Here is a 17,673-nt window from a genome sequence, read left to right as displayed (position 1 = left end):
TAGCTTCGAAAGAAAATGTTGTCTAGGTTAACAAAACTGAGGTTTAAATTTACTCTCTCTTAATTTTAAGTTTGTTTAAAAGTTTGGTGCACTATGATTGATTAAATGATTAAATTGTTGGTGCAACAACGTTTTGTATCCCTACATTCCCTCTTGTTTTAAGCATTTCTGTTGTATTTAAAGGAGCTTGCTCTTGTCTTCAGATTAGTATCTGACATGCCACATTACATATATCTGCACTGCTGTGTGTACATATGCAGTTTTACCTGGACACCCCCCAACTACCCCCGGTGTTCCATCAGATAGCCAGAGCTTCCAAAGCTCCATCTTGTGGATTATCACACTCACAATACTGGGATTAACTGCAGCAGAGAAACACAGCTGGCTAATCTTTTCAGTGAAGCCTTCATTCTCATGAACTTCATATTTTTTTTGTTGTTGTTGCTGTGTGTTTGTGCACACCCGCTACTGATTGGTTCAGCCACCATCCTCTTTCTGATTAAACACTTGACATGATGCAGCTCCAGGCTGATGCATGGATGGAGCTGCGGGTCTGGAGGACTGTTGGATGAGATGTGGTTCAGTTTTTTATATCACATACACCAATACAATACAAAGTTTCAAACTCAAAGTTGCAACTCTGCATAATGTGTGAACACTGAAAATATACATTCCTTGTTTAAAATATTCTAGTTTGCTTTCAGATGAAGTCATATTGTTGAAAGAGTCAAATTGGTATAAATAGCACAAACACAAAGGAAGACATATTTGTGTGTCTGCGGGTGTGTGTTCCTCTGTGTCCTTAAGTGCTCTCTCTGGGCATGAGATGTTGATGCTACCCTGCCCTCTAGTGGGAAGTAATGTCTATACATTCGGATCTTTATGCTCATGCAGGCCATGTCCTTTGTGTTGTCACTATGCAGCTAACTGTATGTGATCTTTGTGTTTCTGTGGAATATCGTCATGTTGTCTTTTGTTTTGTTGTCTATATATTTTCTCAGTTATCATGGATATCAATGTAAATAACTACCACAATTCTGCAGCCAGTAACAGATGGTGTTTAACCACATCAGGGCTTTTCCTTATTTATTTTAAAAGTGTCCTCATGTGTCTTTGTTGAATTCTTGTCTTTTTTCTTTTTCTTACTTAGAGTATGTGTTTGCCACTTCTTCCTTGTCTATTGGTCAAGAGTTCCAGCCCTCATCCCTGTGTTTTTGATGTCAACTTTGTTTCTTGGACTTCGCCACTTTCATGTTTTTTCCTGCTTCTTTGGATCTGTTTGCTTTAACTGGACTGATCTGCTGGTTTTGATCTGTGCCTGTTTGAACTTCCATAAGCCTTTCACATTTTGATTTCTCGTAGTCTGTATTTGAGCCCATCCTCTTGCATTTTTGCTTCACTGCTTGACGTTTGTGACAGTTCAATTCCAACAAAAATTAGTGTGGAGTAAAGTGAGGGGGAAACTAAAGAATCATCTCCAAACCGTACTTCTTTTCTTTCTCTGATGTTCCTCTGATGTGTCTTCTGCAAGATTTAGCTTCAATGGTGGTAGATAAAAGAGCAGAAGAAACAGATTTTTGATCTAATTTCACATACTGGGCATACTCTAGTGTGTTGCACCTTCTCACCATGTCATGTGTTATACATTGTGTAAGAAAGCCCATCTTTTCACTTTAAATACTGGATCCTTGTAAATCCATTTATAACCACTCCTGAAGATGACCCACATTTCTTAGTCTAAGTGGAAAGAAGACAATAGCAACAAATCCTGCCCAGGCAGGACTTCACTTTGTATCCACAGGAATAGATTTTCAACTCAACTGCACTTAGTCTGAGGAAGAAACAAGTAGACAAAGGAATTCTTCTCAATCAATCCAGACACTTGAGCTGATGCGTGATTCTAATGCTACATCTCTACATTTGAGTTCATACTCCCTTTCATTATCATTGATTTCTGAAGGAGGAGCCGTTATGAAAGGTGGTGAGTCAGTGTGAGGCTGTGCTCAGTGGTCTTTGAAACCTGCTTTCAAGTGCAACAACCACCGATGAAATTCTCATTGAGACACATTCAACAGCCAGCAGAACTTACCTTTGATGATCATATCACACGTAAAATCACGTGGTCAACTATTTACAAATTGTGTCATTGGAGGAACTTGTGTATTACATAGGTGGGTGTAAATATCCGCTGTTATAAGGTGCCACTGGATTTAATAACCAAAGAGCAACATTTTAAGATTAGTTTTCTGACATGGTTGAGCTGCCAGTGTCCTGCATTTCAACTAAGAGACTGTAGATGTACAGGCTACACCGATCAGCCACAACATTAAAACCACCTGCCTAATATCGTATTATTGTGTCCCTCTCATGTCAATGAAACAGTTCTGAACCATCGAGTCATGGACTCCACCAGACCTTTGAAGGTGTCCCGTGGTATCTGCCACCAAGACATCAACAGCAGATCCTTGCAGTCTTGTAAGCTGCGAGGTGGGCCCTCCATGGATCTGACTTGTTGTTCCAGCACATCCCGCAGATACACAATCAGAATGAGATCAGATTGAAGTCAGCACCTTGTCAACATCAGATTAACTGTCTGTTTATTTTCTTGGTTATCATATGCTGTGTTTTTCCTTTGTTCTGATGATAGCTTGGCAGAACTTCCTGTAATTGGTCTGAACTTCCGAAACATCCCAAAAATGTTTTCACACTAGAAATGAACTGAACCATGGTTTTATTTGATCCGGCTTAAGACCACGTCTTTTGGTTAGACCAAGGTTTGACTGTTTGGTATGAAACATGGCCCTGGAATTTAGGTTTGGATCAAACTTGAAAGTCCAAAAGTCTGGACCAAATGAGTTATTTTGGAAAGGACCCTGAAGCTAACCTCACATCCCAAGCATGTTCTTTTGCGTATTGCACATGCAATCTGATATTCCTAACAGCAGGTGTTTGTAAAAGACAATCACAATATATACATCTCCTCACCATCGGAGAATTTGCACATCAAGTCAACACCTTGTCAGCACCAGGCCAATTTCTTCCATTGGTTCAGTTCTGATGCTCAGGTGCCCATGAGACGGTGTCAGCAGTGGATAGGGATGCGCTGACAGCTTTCTATCATAGCCAGAACTATCATTTTCAGCAATTTGTGCTGCAGTAGTTCTTCTGTGGGATCAGACCAGATGGACTACATGCACAAAAAGCCCACATCACTGGTTTACTGGTTGCTCTTCCTTGCACCACTTTTGGTAGCTACTAACGACTGCATGACCAGGAACACCCACAAGCCCTGTCGTGTCATCTAGCCTTCATAGGCTGGTCATTGTCCTTCAGATCTTTCTGATGATGATCAATGTTATTTACCTCACATATCTGTGGTGTTAATGTTGTGGCTGATCAGTGTAAAGTTACACCTGCAAAGCAACTTTGTCTCTTTGGATTCAGTCATTTTTTAGCCACAAACTACTATCAGTACAGATGTTTGCTGTGATGACCATCTGTATATGGTGTGTGTAGGACTGCTCAAAAAGAGTGAGATTTCACACTTCGTGTCAAACTCTGTATATCCATGAAATGGAGTCCTAAAATAAAATGTTTACTACACTAGAAACATCTGATCATATCTTTACTGTCATTTTAATCATCATTCCAAGCCCTCAGTGATGGCACAAGAGGTGTTTAGAGAGTGTGCTTTACACTGAGATGATTTTGTCCACTCTCTGTGGTAGACATCAGATATTTAACAATGAGATCAGTACTCACGGTCATTGCACTGTGTGCCAGTGTAGGAGGTCATGGAGCAGTCGCAGGTGTAGTTCTCCCACTGCTGGATACAGATGCCCATGTTGGCACAGGAGTCCTCCTGACAGGTGGTGCTGGGACCTGTGGAAGTCCAACCATCCCCACAACCACACACGCACCCAAACAAACACGCACACAGAACCAGGTTTAATACTATACAAACTCACAGCAGGCTTAATCATTATCACTGGTTTTGGTTAAGAACTCTGAAAGCACTTGATTTACCCACAGCCACCATCTCTCGACTGATTTTCAAGCTTAAATCTTTGATAACACTTTATTTGAAGGGGAGTGCATAAGAGTGATGTAACAGTGTCATAACCATGGCATGTCACCTGTCATGAACATGAAGGAATCTTTATGACTGTGATATTAAGTGTCATTTGGTCAGTTATGTCATTTTAATGCAAAGTTGACATTGTTTGCAATGTCTTTGTTATGACACCTTGACATTAATCATGCCAGTAAAGTCTTGTGAGTTATGCCAACATTTCTTACCAGGTTTGGCTCCTGGCAAGAAATGCTAACACCAACTACAGATTACAGTAGATAGCAGTTAGCCTGATTTAGCAGCAAGTAAATTATCTAACTGCTGTCTGTTCATCAGGTAACTCAGGTAAATCACCTTGGCACTGTCCTCATTGCCAATCTGGCCTCATAGCATTTAATAACAACGACAATACTTGTTGCTGAAGTCTGCTGTTACCTGTAGCTGGAGTTAGCTAGTTAGTTCGGCTAGCCGTGGACCTAGACACCTGACCAAGACAACATAAACTGTCATAAACATGCCATAGCCTGCCTAATGATCAAACTGAAAGAAACTACGTAGCTTTATGTGGTAACTATTTTTAATTTGATTCTTGTTATGAACATGAAAGAGTCTTTCTGAATATTTATGAATGTTGCCATTAACTATCATTTGGTCAATTATGTCATTTTAATGCAAAGGTGACATTGTTGACGATATCTATATCTTTGCTATGACAACTTTACATGAACTGAGATAATATAACCTGTCATAAATGTGCCATAGCCATGTGTCATAACTAAGAGAGACTATGTAGCTTCATGTGTTAACTAAATTATTAATTAAAATGACATAAGTGGTATCATAACAATGACATGTCACCTGTCATGAACATGAGGCAGTCTTTATGTTTATGACTGTAAAACAATACATAGAGAAAGAAAACAACACATTGTATGTAGCAAGTAGCTATGTGTTGTGTTGTATTATATTTTATCTAACCTTTACTACTACAAGAAAATGTCCCAGTGTGCCACCTATGATACAATTATTAGACTATGCAACAAGATTTTTGAATGTCATTTGATAAGATGCCCTGGTGGGATTTGGGCAAATTATTGTTCTGCAAGATGCAATAAAGTTGCAAAACTTGACACTTAAGTCCCAAATCCTAACTACTTACTTACTTAAACTACTACTTTGAGTAAGAGGTTGAGTGTTTGGTCCTAAAGAAATTCAGTCCATTCTTCACTGACTTGAACTAGATACTTAGAGTTCTTCAAATGTAATCATGGTGTATACATGGCTCCTCTTGAGAGAGATATTTTTAGAATTTGTTAAAAGTTCTCAGATTTTTGGTATCCATGTCATGTGACTCAGCTTTTCAACTCTCTAAATGTATTTTTACTGTGTTCTGTTTGGATGCGATATGTTGTGTTTTTAATGTACTTACTTTTTAATAGCAGTTTTTCTGTACATGTAAGCAAAAAGCATGTAAGCATTTCTGCCTTTTGCACGCAAATGGTAGACAGTAAAGTATTTCTATATTCTAAAATGAGCTAGTACCTTAATTAACTTGTAAGACCTTGTTACTTTTTAACAAGAGATATTTATCAATAGTTACTTATTGTAATTAACTATAAATGCTTATTACTGCATTAAGTAATGCTAATAGCATCTTTATAAGCTATTAAATAATGTATAAATTAATACCCTAGTTAATGATTACTAAACACATTGGTTAACTCTTTATTAAATGTTGGTTAATGGTTATTACTTAATAAATAGTGTTATTTGCCCTATTATAAACTATCAAGTAATACATAAATTAATATTTTAGTTAACATTAACACCATTTGTGAAAGATTACCACACGTTAGTCAACTGTTTATTAACTGTTAATTAATGCTTATGACTGTATTAACATATTAATAGCATCTTCATGAACTATTAAATAATGTATAAGTTAATACCTTAGTTACCATTGTTCAAATGATTACTAGACACATTAGTTAACTGTTTATTAAATATTGGTTAATAGTTATTAATATTAACTAATGTTAATAGCATTGTTATAAACTATATTTAAAAATGCAGAAATTAATACCTTTATTAATATGAACATTTTAGTAAATGATTACTAGACACATTCATGAATTATTCATAAAATGCTAGTTTATGCTTATTAATGCATTAACTAATGTTAATAAATGGCCCCTTCTTGTGGCCCAGTTCTAATTTACAACCCAAACTGCTGTTCTCTGTGAAGGTCAAAACTATGAACCTGTAACAGGAACCCTCTAAGCTTCAATAGTGAGTGTATTACTCACAAGGTGTTTTTTTTTGTCACGTCAGTCCACTTTGTCATATTGTTGTACTGATGCTTGAATAATGCATTTATTGTTTTCTTTTATTAGTTTCAGACTTAATCATCCAGTCTTCAGTTGTGTTTATGCAAAACATGAAAACAGGAACAGGATTTTTTTTTTCAGTATATTTGCTTACACATCGATGTACATACACCATCACAATGGCAGAGGAACTGCCAGTCTACATCAACTCAAATTAGGGTGTTAAGTGAAGACTTACCTGTAAACTGATGTCAGGTGCTCTGTTAAAGGAGCTGTTCAGGACCAAGCGAACTGATGATGAGTTGGAAGAGGGGACAGATTTTGGAACTTGTAGAAGGAAGGATATTCCTGCTTTGTAAATGATTCTATTTCTGGTGACTGAGGGAACTACCACTCATTTTACCATCTTGTTGTAAATTATAAATAAATCTTTCTGTATCTTCCTATCCTTGTATCCTTGATCCGGTGATCTGGTTCAGAATGTATTGTAAGCCATTTCATGTTACCTGTGCTGATACTGTAAAATGTTTGCCAGCAGTGCAGCATCGCCATCTAGTGGCCATACTAGTGTACTGCAGCAACCTGAGCTGCCAACTCAGTGATCTTTAATGGGCTTTGATAAGGGCTCACTACCTGGAGAAACACAAATTTGTTGTATGCGATGAAAGCTTGCAATGAAATGCAGACAATACATGGTCATACAGTTTCAATGACTAATCAACTGATCATGATACACTAGCAAAAGAAAAAGAAAAGAAATCATACAAGCACACATAAAAATGAGACACTTGAATGCCATGGACAAGACCAACAAACTGTGATTGATGAGATTTTATTTTGAAAAATAAATTGATCAACCATTCCTTTCTTGCAGTACATTCAGTACAGTGAATAACATTGTTATCAACCCCATTCAGATTGTCACAGCGAGGAGGACATACAGTACACATAATGTTCTGTTCTGGTTCAAATGAAACAATGACTAACACATTTATTCGTCTAACATGGGGCTTTGCAAGTTAATGTAAAAAAAAAACAAAACAACAACAACAACATACAGTACACTCAATGTTCAACTGAATGATATGGCAGGCATAAGAAAAAACAGCTGTACAGAAAATGATTTCCATGCAAACAATAACAGGTTGTGGAAGCTGGCCCAGAACCTTAAGAGGATGACAAAAACAACCACAAAAGAATGCGCGACTTGCACAGAAAGATGGAAACATTTTGTCCACAGTGATGTTTGCTTGCTCGTGCAAAATGTTTCAACAGCCCATTTTGATGTAGCTATGCATGAACAGCTGTAAATCAATTATAAACTAATTAAAACCTTAAGCAAGTGGGAGTCTGGAGTGTGGGTATGGCCTGGTACAGATTTGCAATGCTGCTATGATGTCATGGCCAGCTGTAAAACTGAACGGCCAAATTCATAGACTTTAAATATTTTCCTTTGCTCTACCCCTGTAATTGACCATTTACTAAACCCCTACCCCAAAAGAGATCATTAAGGCTTTAGTTAAGGTGTTTCAGCCATGTTTTTTCAGTCATCTGTCTCTCATTTGTCTGACAGAAAAGTTACACTTAATTTTAATTAACTGTCTACACAGGCTGTGTAACAGCCTTAAGGTTACATTAGGGTTTTTCACATTGCAGGTAGCCTAGGGCTAAAAGCATTCTTAAAACTCTTAGCCCCATGCTAAGGGAGATTTTAGCTGCAGGCTAAGAAAGGTTTCACAGTAGCACATTCAAAACTCTGACTCTGACTTTAATCAAGGGTTAGCCCCGAGCCTGCAGGGTTATCCCCTGAAAATAGATTACACACAGGGCTAAAAGGTGCAAAGTGCAAAGTGTTGCCCCTTTCCCCGCCAATGACAAGATATCTTGTCAATTGCTGTTTTCACTGCCAAGCAGTAGGGGACGTGGTGTTGGGTCATCTGACAACAAAACTGTCATTTGAAGAAGAGCAGAACCACTAGAATTGAGCGGCAGAAAAAGAAGATGGTGTATATAGCATGAAAACATTGGTGTTCAGCGGCAGATCCATGGGGAAGAGAGCACTGTGACCCAGGCACAGAGGAAGGCTGCTCACGCTGCAGCCCCCAAACCTCCACAGCAGCTGGGACACAGTGAGGCTGCTGTGTCCCGAACACTGCTTACATTGCAGCGGATGGGACGCGCTATTCAGCCAGGGCAGAGAGTGCTCCGGCCAGCACCGGTGACAGTGATGTCACACACTTAATATGAAGTGATGAAATGCCAAAAATAAAAACCTGAAGTTGATATTCTCCTTAAAAATGTCTCTTTCACAAAAATGCTATTTCCCCAGTTTTTCAACTGAAAAGTGGACTTTTTGATGCAGCCAGAATGAATGAAGCTTGAACAAAACATTTTTTGTGTCTGAAACTATAAGATTTGTTCTTTCTTTTGACATACTGCATCTAAACATATTCATAGAACTAAATATTCTGTGGGTGTTGAAATATCAGTGAATTTAGTCACAAATGCTGGTGCTCGCTGGCAGTTTAAAAAAAATGCAGGCAGCCTTAGATTAGGGGTGCACCAGGCTAAGAAAGCTTTCACACTGGTACATTCCAAAGTGGGCTAAGACCAACTTTAGACTAAGGCTTCTTGGCCCTGCTATAGAACAGAATTAGCCCAGCATTTGTAGGGTTGTCCCCTAAAAATCAAATAAACATGGGGCTAAAAGGTGCCACTGTGAAACAGGACTAAAGGCTGTTGAAGAGTAGTAAAGGAACACTAACAACTAACCATTAGTTGCTGTACTAATGGACATTTAACCCAGGGCTTGAAGACATACTGTATAAATTGTATAGCCCTGGGCTTAACCCTGGGCTAACAACTTGTGTGTGAAATGTTAAGGTATCCCAGGGTTATCCCAGGGTAAACATATCCCTGGGCTATGAATGTGCAGTGTAAAAAGCCCTTTAGAAGCTTCTTAGCCCCAAACTAAGTAAGCAGTTAGCCCCAGGCTAAGAAAGCTTTAACACTGGCACAATCCAGGCACAATCTAAAGTGGGCTAATGCCACCTTAACTAAGGGGTTGCTGGAGTTAGCCCTGAGTTTGCAAGGTTTTCCCATGAAAATTGACTAAACACTGGGGTAAAAGGTGGCGGTGTGAAACGAGGCTGAAGGCTGTTAAAGAGCAGTTACACAACATTCAAGAATGTAAACATTCATGATGGTTCCAACAGACATTTAACCCAAGACTAGAAAAAGTACAGCATGAATGGTACAGCTCTGGACTTAAGTTAACCCTGTGTTAACAATAGGTGTGTGAAAAGGGGCCTAGTTAGAAGGGTTAACTCTGAGCCCAGATCTATCCTTAGAAACTTAGGAGCTGTTAGCCCTAACACTAGCACAATCCTGGCACATTCCAAAGTGGGCTAATCCCAACTTTAGTTTAGGGCTTGCAGGGCCCCGCTTTGGAGCAGAGTTAACCCTGAATTTGCAGGGTTACCCGCAGAAAATCAACCAAACACAGGGCTAAAAAATGAGAATGTGAAACAAGGGTAAAGGATAATAAAGAGAACCCAGGACTAGTAACAGTGCAGTATGAACCATACAGCCCTGGGCTTAGGTTAACTGTGGACTAACAATGTGTTTGTGAAAAGGGTTTAAGTTATCTCAGAGTTGACTCTTAGCTGAAGGCTAAGGATAGCAGTGTGAAAAGCCCTTTTAAATGTTTTTCTTTACATTGCAGCATTGTTTGGCCTCTTAGTGCTGCCAAAACTAAAATGTACTGACCTACACTCAGTACTGTCCTGAGCACATCCTGTGTAGACACTGACAGAGGACTGAAGCTGCTGCAGGCTGTTTGGACAGTGTATTTGCATATTTTTTTTAATCTAACTATGTAATTTTGTGGGATTCACACTAGAGAAAGTGCCATTCAGGATTGATACATCCACTCCATGGTATTGGGTATTGGCTAAATTTACCTGAGACAACTTTGCCAAACTCATAGGTTAGGCCTCATCCTCAAACCCTTTTATCACATAGGAGTGAGACATGTTCCCTGAAAATACTTGATTATGTATTACTACTGTAAACACCTGCAGATTAAAGATTCAGAGTTTTTTTTTGTCACACGTTCATGAATGGTGTTATGTTACAAAGGAGTCTATTCTTTTTGCTATGTTACACAGAGTTGACATGACAACATGTCATCAAATGCATCTTCTGAGTTTTTAGTGAACTCACAGAGTTAATGTTGATTAGCTTAGAGCTAATAAAATCTGCCAGTGACAGCTGTCATTTCAGTGAAATCAGCTGCCAAGAAAAAAAGTGAGAAGCTTTTGTCTGACACAGGTCATGTAAACAGCATATTCTATTCAAAGACATGTTGGATATGCCGATATTAGATGCCTTTTAGAAGCATTATTATTATTATTATTAATAATAATAATAATAATAATAATAATAATAACAAAAATAATATCGCTGAAGTTACAAGAAACTTCGCAATCTTCTTATCTATTTCTATGACGACAAGCATCCCCAGTTTCACAGTTACACCACTGAAAATGCACAAAGTCATGGTCGGGATTTCACTGAATGGAATAGTGATGACTTTTAAATTAGTCGCTCTGCCACACAGAGCGCTTCAGGGTAAAACACGGCGCACATCTGTCTTGTCTGTTCACTGCAAGTTTTCAGGAGTTCTTACTTTAAAAAGTAACAGCCACAGTTAAAACTGTGATGGTTGAATTCCATCTGCGGCACAGGTGCCGGCCAAACAGTGGGGGGGGTGAGATCCGTGTGGACCACAGACCAATGTTACACCCCTACTGCTTACAGCCAAAGCATCTTTGTCGTAAACAAACCACATGAGCCAACAGTTCGCAAGGCTAGGGTCGAGATGCAGGCACATAAGAAAACCCCACATTTCTGGTTGGAAGGATAAACACACCTACTTTTAACCATTATGAAAGACATGGCTATCAACAGAATTTTGGAAAAGCTTTTGTATATTTTAGATATGATACATAATATAAGATGTAGGACATATATCATTATGTTAATCATTGTATGTACAGCTGCATGTGAATGGACATATTTGTGCAATAATCATTTTCTTTAGTCATGTAAACAGCTTATTGGAAAATTGTCTTTTTTGGAGTAAGGGCAAAAACTGGAATATATTTTTGCTTGTAAATGTAGTAACTGGAAAGCTTGACAAGGATAAACTAAGTAAGGGGCAGGGCTTAGTGAAGGGTCAATTAGATATATAATAGAATTTAAAAAAGTAAAGTCTGTGAATCTCTAGTACAATCAAATAAATACGTGTCTTTGTACCAACACACCTGAACCAGACCCTCATCAGCAGCTCTGTCTTACCTTCTTATAAGATAATATTGTTTCAACAGTCACAAAAAATTCGGAAAAAAATGAACTTTACAAAAGCATGAGATAAAAACTGAGCACCTGGCAGTATATTATATCACTGCACTGGCAAAAGCTGCTCTGATGGTGATTGTGACGGACGGCACTGTCAGTGGGCGACCAATGTGGCCGATAACATGTGGTGGTGTAGGTGAGGAGGTGTCTGATGTTTGGCCTGACTCTAGCAGTGGGTAACTGAGGCAACAAGTACAGTTAATAGGATAAAGGGACCTCCGTGTGGATGCAGGGCTGTGGAGCTACTGTTTGCATTGAGCAGGAAGAAAGGGCTGCTGGAGCTGGAGTTGGAGTTGAAGTTTGTGTTGTAGTAGTCTAAATCAGGCTCAGATCTGAGGGACGGTGTACCTTCGCATCCGCGCTCAATCTGCCCGCTGCGAAACAAGGCGTCATTGAGGAGATCCGGCAGGCGACCGTTGAGGTCCACCGACGCCAAACAGCCCTGGAAGCCTTCTCTGGACGCCACCAGTTTGGGCAGACTGCCGTACATGCCTGGACCCAATCCTGCGATGAACAGATCACCTGGGGAGCAGAAAAAACAGAAGCTGTAGGACAAGACGTGTAGGAGAATGTATGTCTTTTGTGTCATTAGTCTGGGTGAAGTATATTTGGAGGTACTGAACCAAAACACAGATCAACACATTGGCAGACTGTGCTTATGGATGGTTTATGAGACAACAGGCCCTTGGACACAGACATGCAACAAGACACAGTGTCTTTATAGTCGTTTGTTTCTCTCTGTTATAGTTTTTGTTTTGTCTCTCTTTACAGACATTTTGTGTCTCTTTGCAGTTGTTTTGTATTTTCTCATAGTTGTAGTGATTTTGTGTCTCTCAGTAGTTGTTTTATGCCTCCTGGTAGTTTTTTTGTGTCTCTTTGTATTTGTTTCATGTCTCTTACTAGTCATTTTGTCTCGTTATAGTTGATGTGTCTCTTTGTAGTTGTTTTGTGTCTTTTTGTAGTTGTCTTTTGTCCCCTGGTAGTTCTTTTGTGCCACTTTGTAGTCATTTTGTGTCCTTATTATAGTTTTGTGTCTCATTATAGTTGCTTTTTGTCCCTTGGTGGTTGTTTTGTTTCTCTCTGTTATAGTATTATGTCTCTTTGTAGTTGTTTTGTGTCTCCTGGTTGTTCTTTTGTGTCTCTTTGTAGCTGTTTTGTCTCCTTGCTATAGTGTTTTGTTTAGTTTTAGTATTGTGTCTCGTTGTGGTTGTTTTGTGTCTCTTTGTGACTGATTTTAAAAAATGGCTTTTCACTTTAGAAATCAACACAGCCAACATCAGAACTGGTGAGTTGTTTTCCTACTTCCTAATAACATTATCTCTGTATATCCGACCTCCATTTCCAATATACCTCAATTAATAATCCAAGCGTGCGGTACATTAGAGCAGCAGCACACTCAACACTGTAGACTATTTATGAAGTTAATGCCTCATCAGTGAGTAATACCTCAGTCCAATAGGTGGTTCTCTCACTCAGATTGAGTAAGACACACTATAGTGTGAATCTCAGATGTTCTGAAATAAGATGGAATTACTTTTTTACTTTTTGATAATTCCATATCACGGGTTTCTAATGCTACCTCAAACATTTTGAACTGCCCCTTTAATGATATGGCAGAAAAACAAACACAGTAATGTGGAGAAACATGTCTTCATGATAAATAATACTGTATGAAGACTGATCTTTACCCTGATAAAATGTGAAACAATTTGAAAAAAGGATACATGACTTATACAGTAAAATTGACACATTTGAATTTTGAAGTGTTTTAGTAGTATAACAATTTAAACCAGTGTAGCTGAATGAAAACTGGAAATACAAATGCGTAAAAAGGCCTCATGTTATCTACAAACCTTTCAGGTCCAGGTTCTTGGCCCCGTTGATACTCTGACTCGTGGCTGTAGCGTCTACTTTGAGTGTGTGGGTGTTGCTGTTGTCTCGGGTGATGGCCACATTGTGCCACTGGTTGTCATTCAGCGCTCTTTCGCTCTTGCCCTTGATGAGGTTGGGCCCATTTCCAAGGTCAAACACATAGTGGATGTACCTGCAAGAATACAATCCATGAAAAGTTACTGAGGGTTATATAATGTTAAAGAAATGTTAAGCTTTCTGCCTTCACAGCTGTTCTTTTAAACGTTGACAGACTGGCAGCCAGAACCTAAAGGTGAGTGATTTTTGCTGAGAATTATATAATGTATCACTGTCACTGCAGACAAAATTATTATTTGTGCCACTCCAGTCAGTCTCTGATGGCTTTGTACCAGTTTGTCATTCCCTGCAGGTGGAATTCTCTGAAATGCTCTGCCTTTGAACAGTATTCAAAAGATCTCTCAAAAGTCACCACACACAACTAATGACAGGTGTAACAAAGTAGACACTTTGTATGTCACCTAGGTCAGTGTTTCCTAACCCTGGTCCTCAGAGCTCACTGTCATGCATGTTTTAGATGTTTCTCTGCTCCAACACACCTGATTCAAATGATCAGCTCATCATCAAGCCTCTGCAGAAGACTGACAACAACCTGATCATTTGAATCAGGTGTGTTGGAGCAGAGAAACATCTAAAACATGCAGGACAGTGAGCTCTGAGGACCAGGGTTGGGGAACACTGACCTAGATGATGAAAATGTCGGCTTTTTTTCAGATTAGTGCAAAGACTAGCACAAGCATTTTGGAGAAGAGGTCGGGTTAGTCTATATAATGACTAAATAGTGGTGATATTCTTGATTTTTTTGTATTAAGGCAGCCTGAATAACTTACATCAGTTTCATTTTGCCAATTTAGATCAATGAGAAAGCAGCTCAGCTACAAACATTGTCTGTTTTTCACTGAGACAGAGACTATAGTCTACACTGTAGAAACCAAAGAACTCTACAATAACATTTGGATTCATGATTAAAATAAAGTTTTTATATCACAGCGGCACTTCACACACACACACACACACACACACACACACACACACACACACACACACACACACACACACACACATTCCCTCTCTGTCTGCTCTTTTCTCTCTTCACTCGCAATTATTTCTGATTAATTAACAGAGTGATTGAATATTTAAAAGCATACAAATAAGACAGGCCACAGAGCTGTACAGTAACAGGATTCATAGTCATAAAGATTATTTATATCACATCGAAACATCTGTCCCTATTCACACACTCCCTCCTTCTCTTTCCCTTCCTTTGGCTTTTTTTTTTTTTTTTTTTAACCTGTTTTCTACATGGTTTTGGGTAAACCTGCTGCAGTCATATCAACACACACCACTCATGTCCATGCCTTTTTTAAGAACTGAAACTGGCTATAGAGCTTGGTAAAGGAAAGGGAAGCTGTAGTTTCCTCACTACAAGACAAAAAGTTACCAAGCATTGTTTAAACTTACCCTTTAACCAGCTCTACAGCGATGAAATCATTGCCATCTCCAGAGTTGAAGAGTATGAAGCCGTCTGGGGAGGTGGTCTTGAACTGGAAGAAGAGGTGCATGGATGTGTAGGCCTGTAAGGTGGCCAGGCTCAGATAGCTGCTCTTGGATTTGAAGGTGACAGGGTCGGCGATAATGGAACGAATCCCAAAGCGGGCATTGAGCTCGCAATAATCAATGTCGCCATTCTTGCACAGGTCGATGTAGAGCATGCCGTTAAATCTGAGGAAAGGAGAGGAACATGCATTTGAAAGGATTGTCATAAATAAAAAAAATAAGATCTAAGAGCTTTTCAAAGTCTGGGAGAAAAGATCTTGGTCAAGGATAATTGAAAGAAAAGATTGGAAATGGGAGACACTTAGCTAAATAAATCTCTCATTAATGGATTGCTTGCTTCTTGAGAAAATAAATGTGGTGTAATTGGGTAAGCCTGGGCAGAAGAACTTCAAAAAAAAAAGCTGGCAAACACATATTTAATGTATATAACGTTTTACTACAACAGTTCTTTAAATGTTATTTTGTGACCATTAAATACAGTTCATTTCAACACTTTGGTTAATTTCTGGGCACAAACACAATGTTCTCACATTTTTGGTTAATTTTTTGGCAAAAAATGTACTTCATTCCCACATACTGGCTAATTCATGGGAACAAGATGAAATTAGTTCCCACACTTTCGGCTAATTTGTGGACACAAGAAATAATTAATGTCCGTGTTTTGGTTGATTCATGGATTCAATTACAATTAGTTTCCACATTGTTTGGTTAATTTGTGGACACAAGCAATAATTCATTCTGACTTTTGTGTTAATATGCACAAGATACAATCAGTTCCCTCATTCTGGTTAATTCATTAACACAGGATACAATTAGTTACCTCATTTTTGGTGTGTTTACTGGCACAAGACTGAAAATGATGTAAAATCAACTTTAACTTTGAATCAGTTTCTCCACCATAATAAAGCCAAAGTTGAGCGCATAGGTATCAACATGCAACTAAGGCACGTAACATCCAAGTATACCAAAACAAGGTTGGAATTATTTGTATCTAGTTCCCCGAATGAATCAAACCATGGGAACAAATTGCATCTTGTGCATACACAATAGCATTTTGAAGACTAAGTGTAGTAAAACAAGGCCTCAATATATAAAGATATTTTCTCTGTATGGCCACTTCATGGTTTCATACAAAACAATCCTGTAGGGACACAGATTTGAGGTGATAATTACAGTGAAATGTACAACATACAGTACACACATCTTAAAAATAAAGTACAAGTAAGTGTTCTGCATACCTAAGGCTCTGAAGATGACCGATGAAGCTGGACGGGATGCTGGAAACAAACCGACGCTCCGTCATGATGCCTGTTTCGATGTTGTGGAACTCCAGACGAGTGTGGTCGCCCACCATTTGGCCTGGAGACGGGGAGGGTGGAGGGGATGGGTTGAAAAGAAAGACAAAAAACGAAAAGAAAAGAGAACACTGTCTGACACTAACACAAAAGGGCTGATTTAAGGAGAAAATTACATTAACAGTATTAGATGGATGCAGGCTGTCACTAACGGTTACATATCTACATGCTTTCTCTGTGGCAGAATTACTGTCAATCTCTACGGCAACACACCACAGCATGGTGTAATACCACTGACAAGGCAAGACTAAGAACATTTCTTCAAGCATGATCCGAGTTGATGCGGGTAAGTACCTTCTGCTACATCATCGTCAACCGTTAGCTTGTAGGTTTTGCCGCGACGCACCACACGCACTGTATGCCATTCATTATCATTGAGCTTTTGCCCGGCATACAGGGTCTCCGGTCCCTTGCCTGAGAACAATGGTCAATCACAAAGTTAAAGACAACCTGAACCTAAAACCAAACCTTTTTTTTCCCACTAGTCGGCCCGGAATCAAAAATTCTACAAGCAGCTTTGTGGCTTGAATTGGCTTTAAATGTAGTTTTCAAAAGTATGCCTTTGGGAAACAAAGGTTTGGTTTAGTCAGTGAAATATACAGAGAATAAAATACAAAATTCTTGACATCTGTAATTCTCATAGAATACACCTGACCACTATGCTGCAGAACTGCAGGCTCTCAAATAGTTTGAACAGAGAAAGGGCAACTACAGTAGGAGAATTTGCTTTTACTCGTCATAGGCTTGTGGAGATCTTTTCCTTTCACGTCTTCCTTTCATTCTTTCCTTTTGACTCACTCTTCATTACTTTTTCTGACCAAGGTAATCATTACCAGTAAGCCGGGCCTCATCAGACATCAGTCCAATATAAAACAACATTAGCCTCTTGGTAACCTATTCCTAATCTTTTTGATCCATGACATGATAAGCCACTACATCATAACATATCCAAAGGGATGCTGAAAGAACCCTGAGGTGAGGTACTAACAAGTCCTTGAAACTAAACAACCAA

At 39.0% G+C, this 17,673-nt stretch overlaps 1 protein-coding gene across 1 annotated transcript in view; it reads right to left on the bottom strand.

Annotated features, from left to right (window-relative positions):
* LOC146311340 (neurexin-3a-like) overlaps positions 1-17,673 on the bottom strand; it is a 152,880-nt gene that overhangs the window by 75,204 nt on the left and 60,003 nt on the right. Inside the window, exons 9-14 of the mRNA XM_084743001.1 lie at positions 16,956-17,075; positions 16,545-16,665; positions 15,211-15,471; positions 13,674-13,864; positions 12,169-12,342; positions 3,763-3,882 (exon numbers count right to left, since the gene is read on the bottom strand). Of these exons, the coding sequence (XP_084599127.1) occupies positions 3,763-3,882; positions 12,169-12,342; positions 13,674-13,864; positions 15,211-15,471; positions 16,545-16,665; positions 16,956-17,075 (987 nt within the window). The remainder of the gene's footprint in view (positions 1-3,762; positions 3,883-12,168; positions 12,343-13,673; positions 13,865-15,210; positions 15,472-16,544; positions 16,666-16,955; positions 17,076-17,673) is intronic.

Source organism: Lutjanus erythropterus, chromosome 18 (assembly GCF_056507025.1).
Source record: "Lutjanus erythropterus isolate fLutEry1 chromosome 18, fLutEry1.hap2, whole genome shotgun sequence".
Classification (NCBI taxonomy): domain Eukaryota; kingdom Metazoa; phylum Chordata; class Actinopteri; order Lutjaniformes; family Lutjanidae; genus Lutjanus; species Lutjanus erythropterus.
The sequence above is the reverse complement of the archived record's forward strand: the minus strand, read 5'-3'. Positions and strand labels throughout refer to the sequence as shown.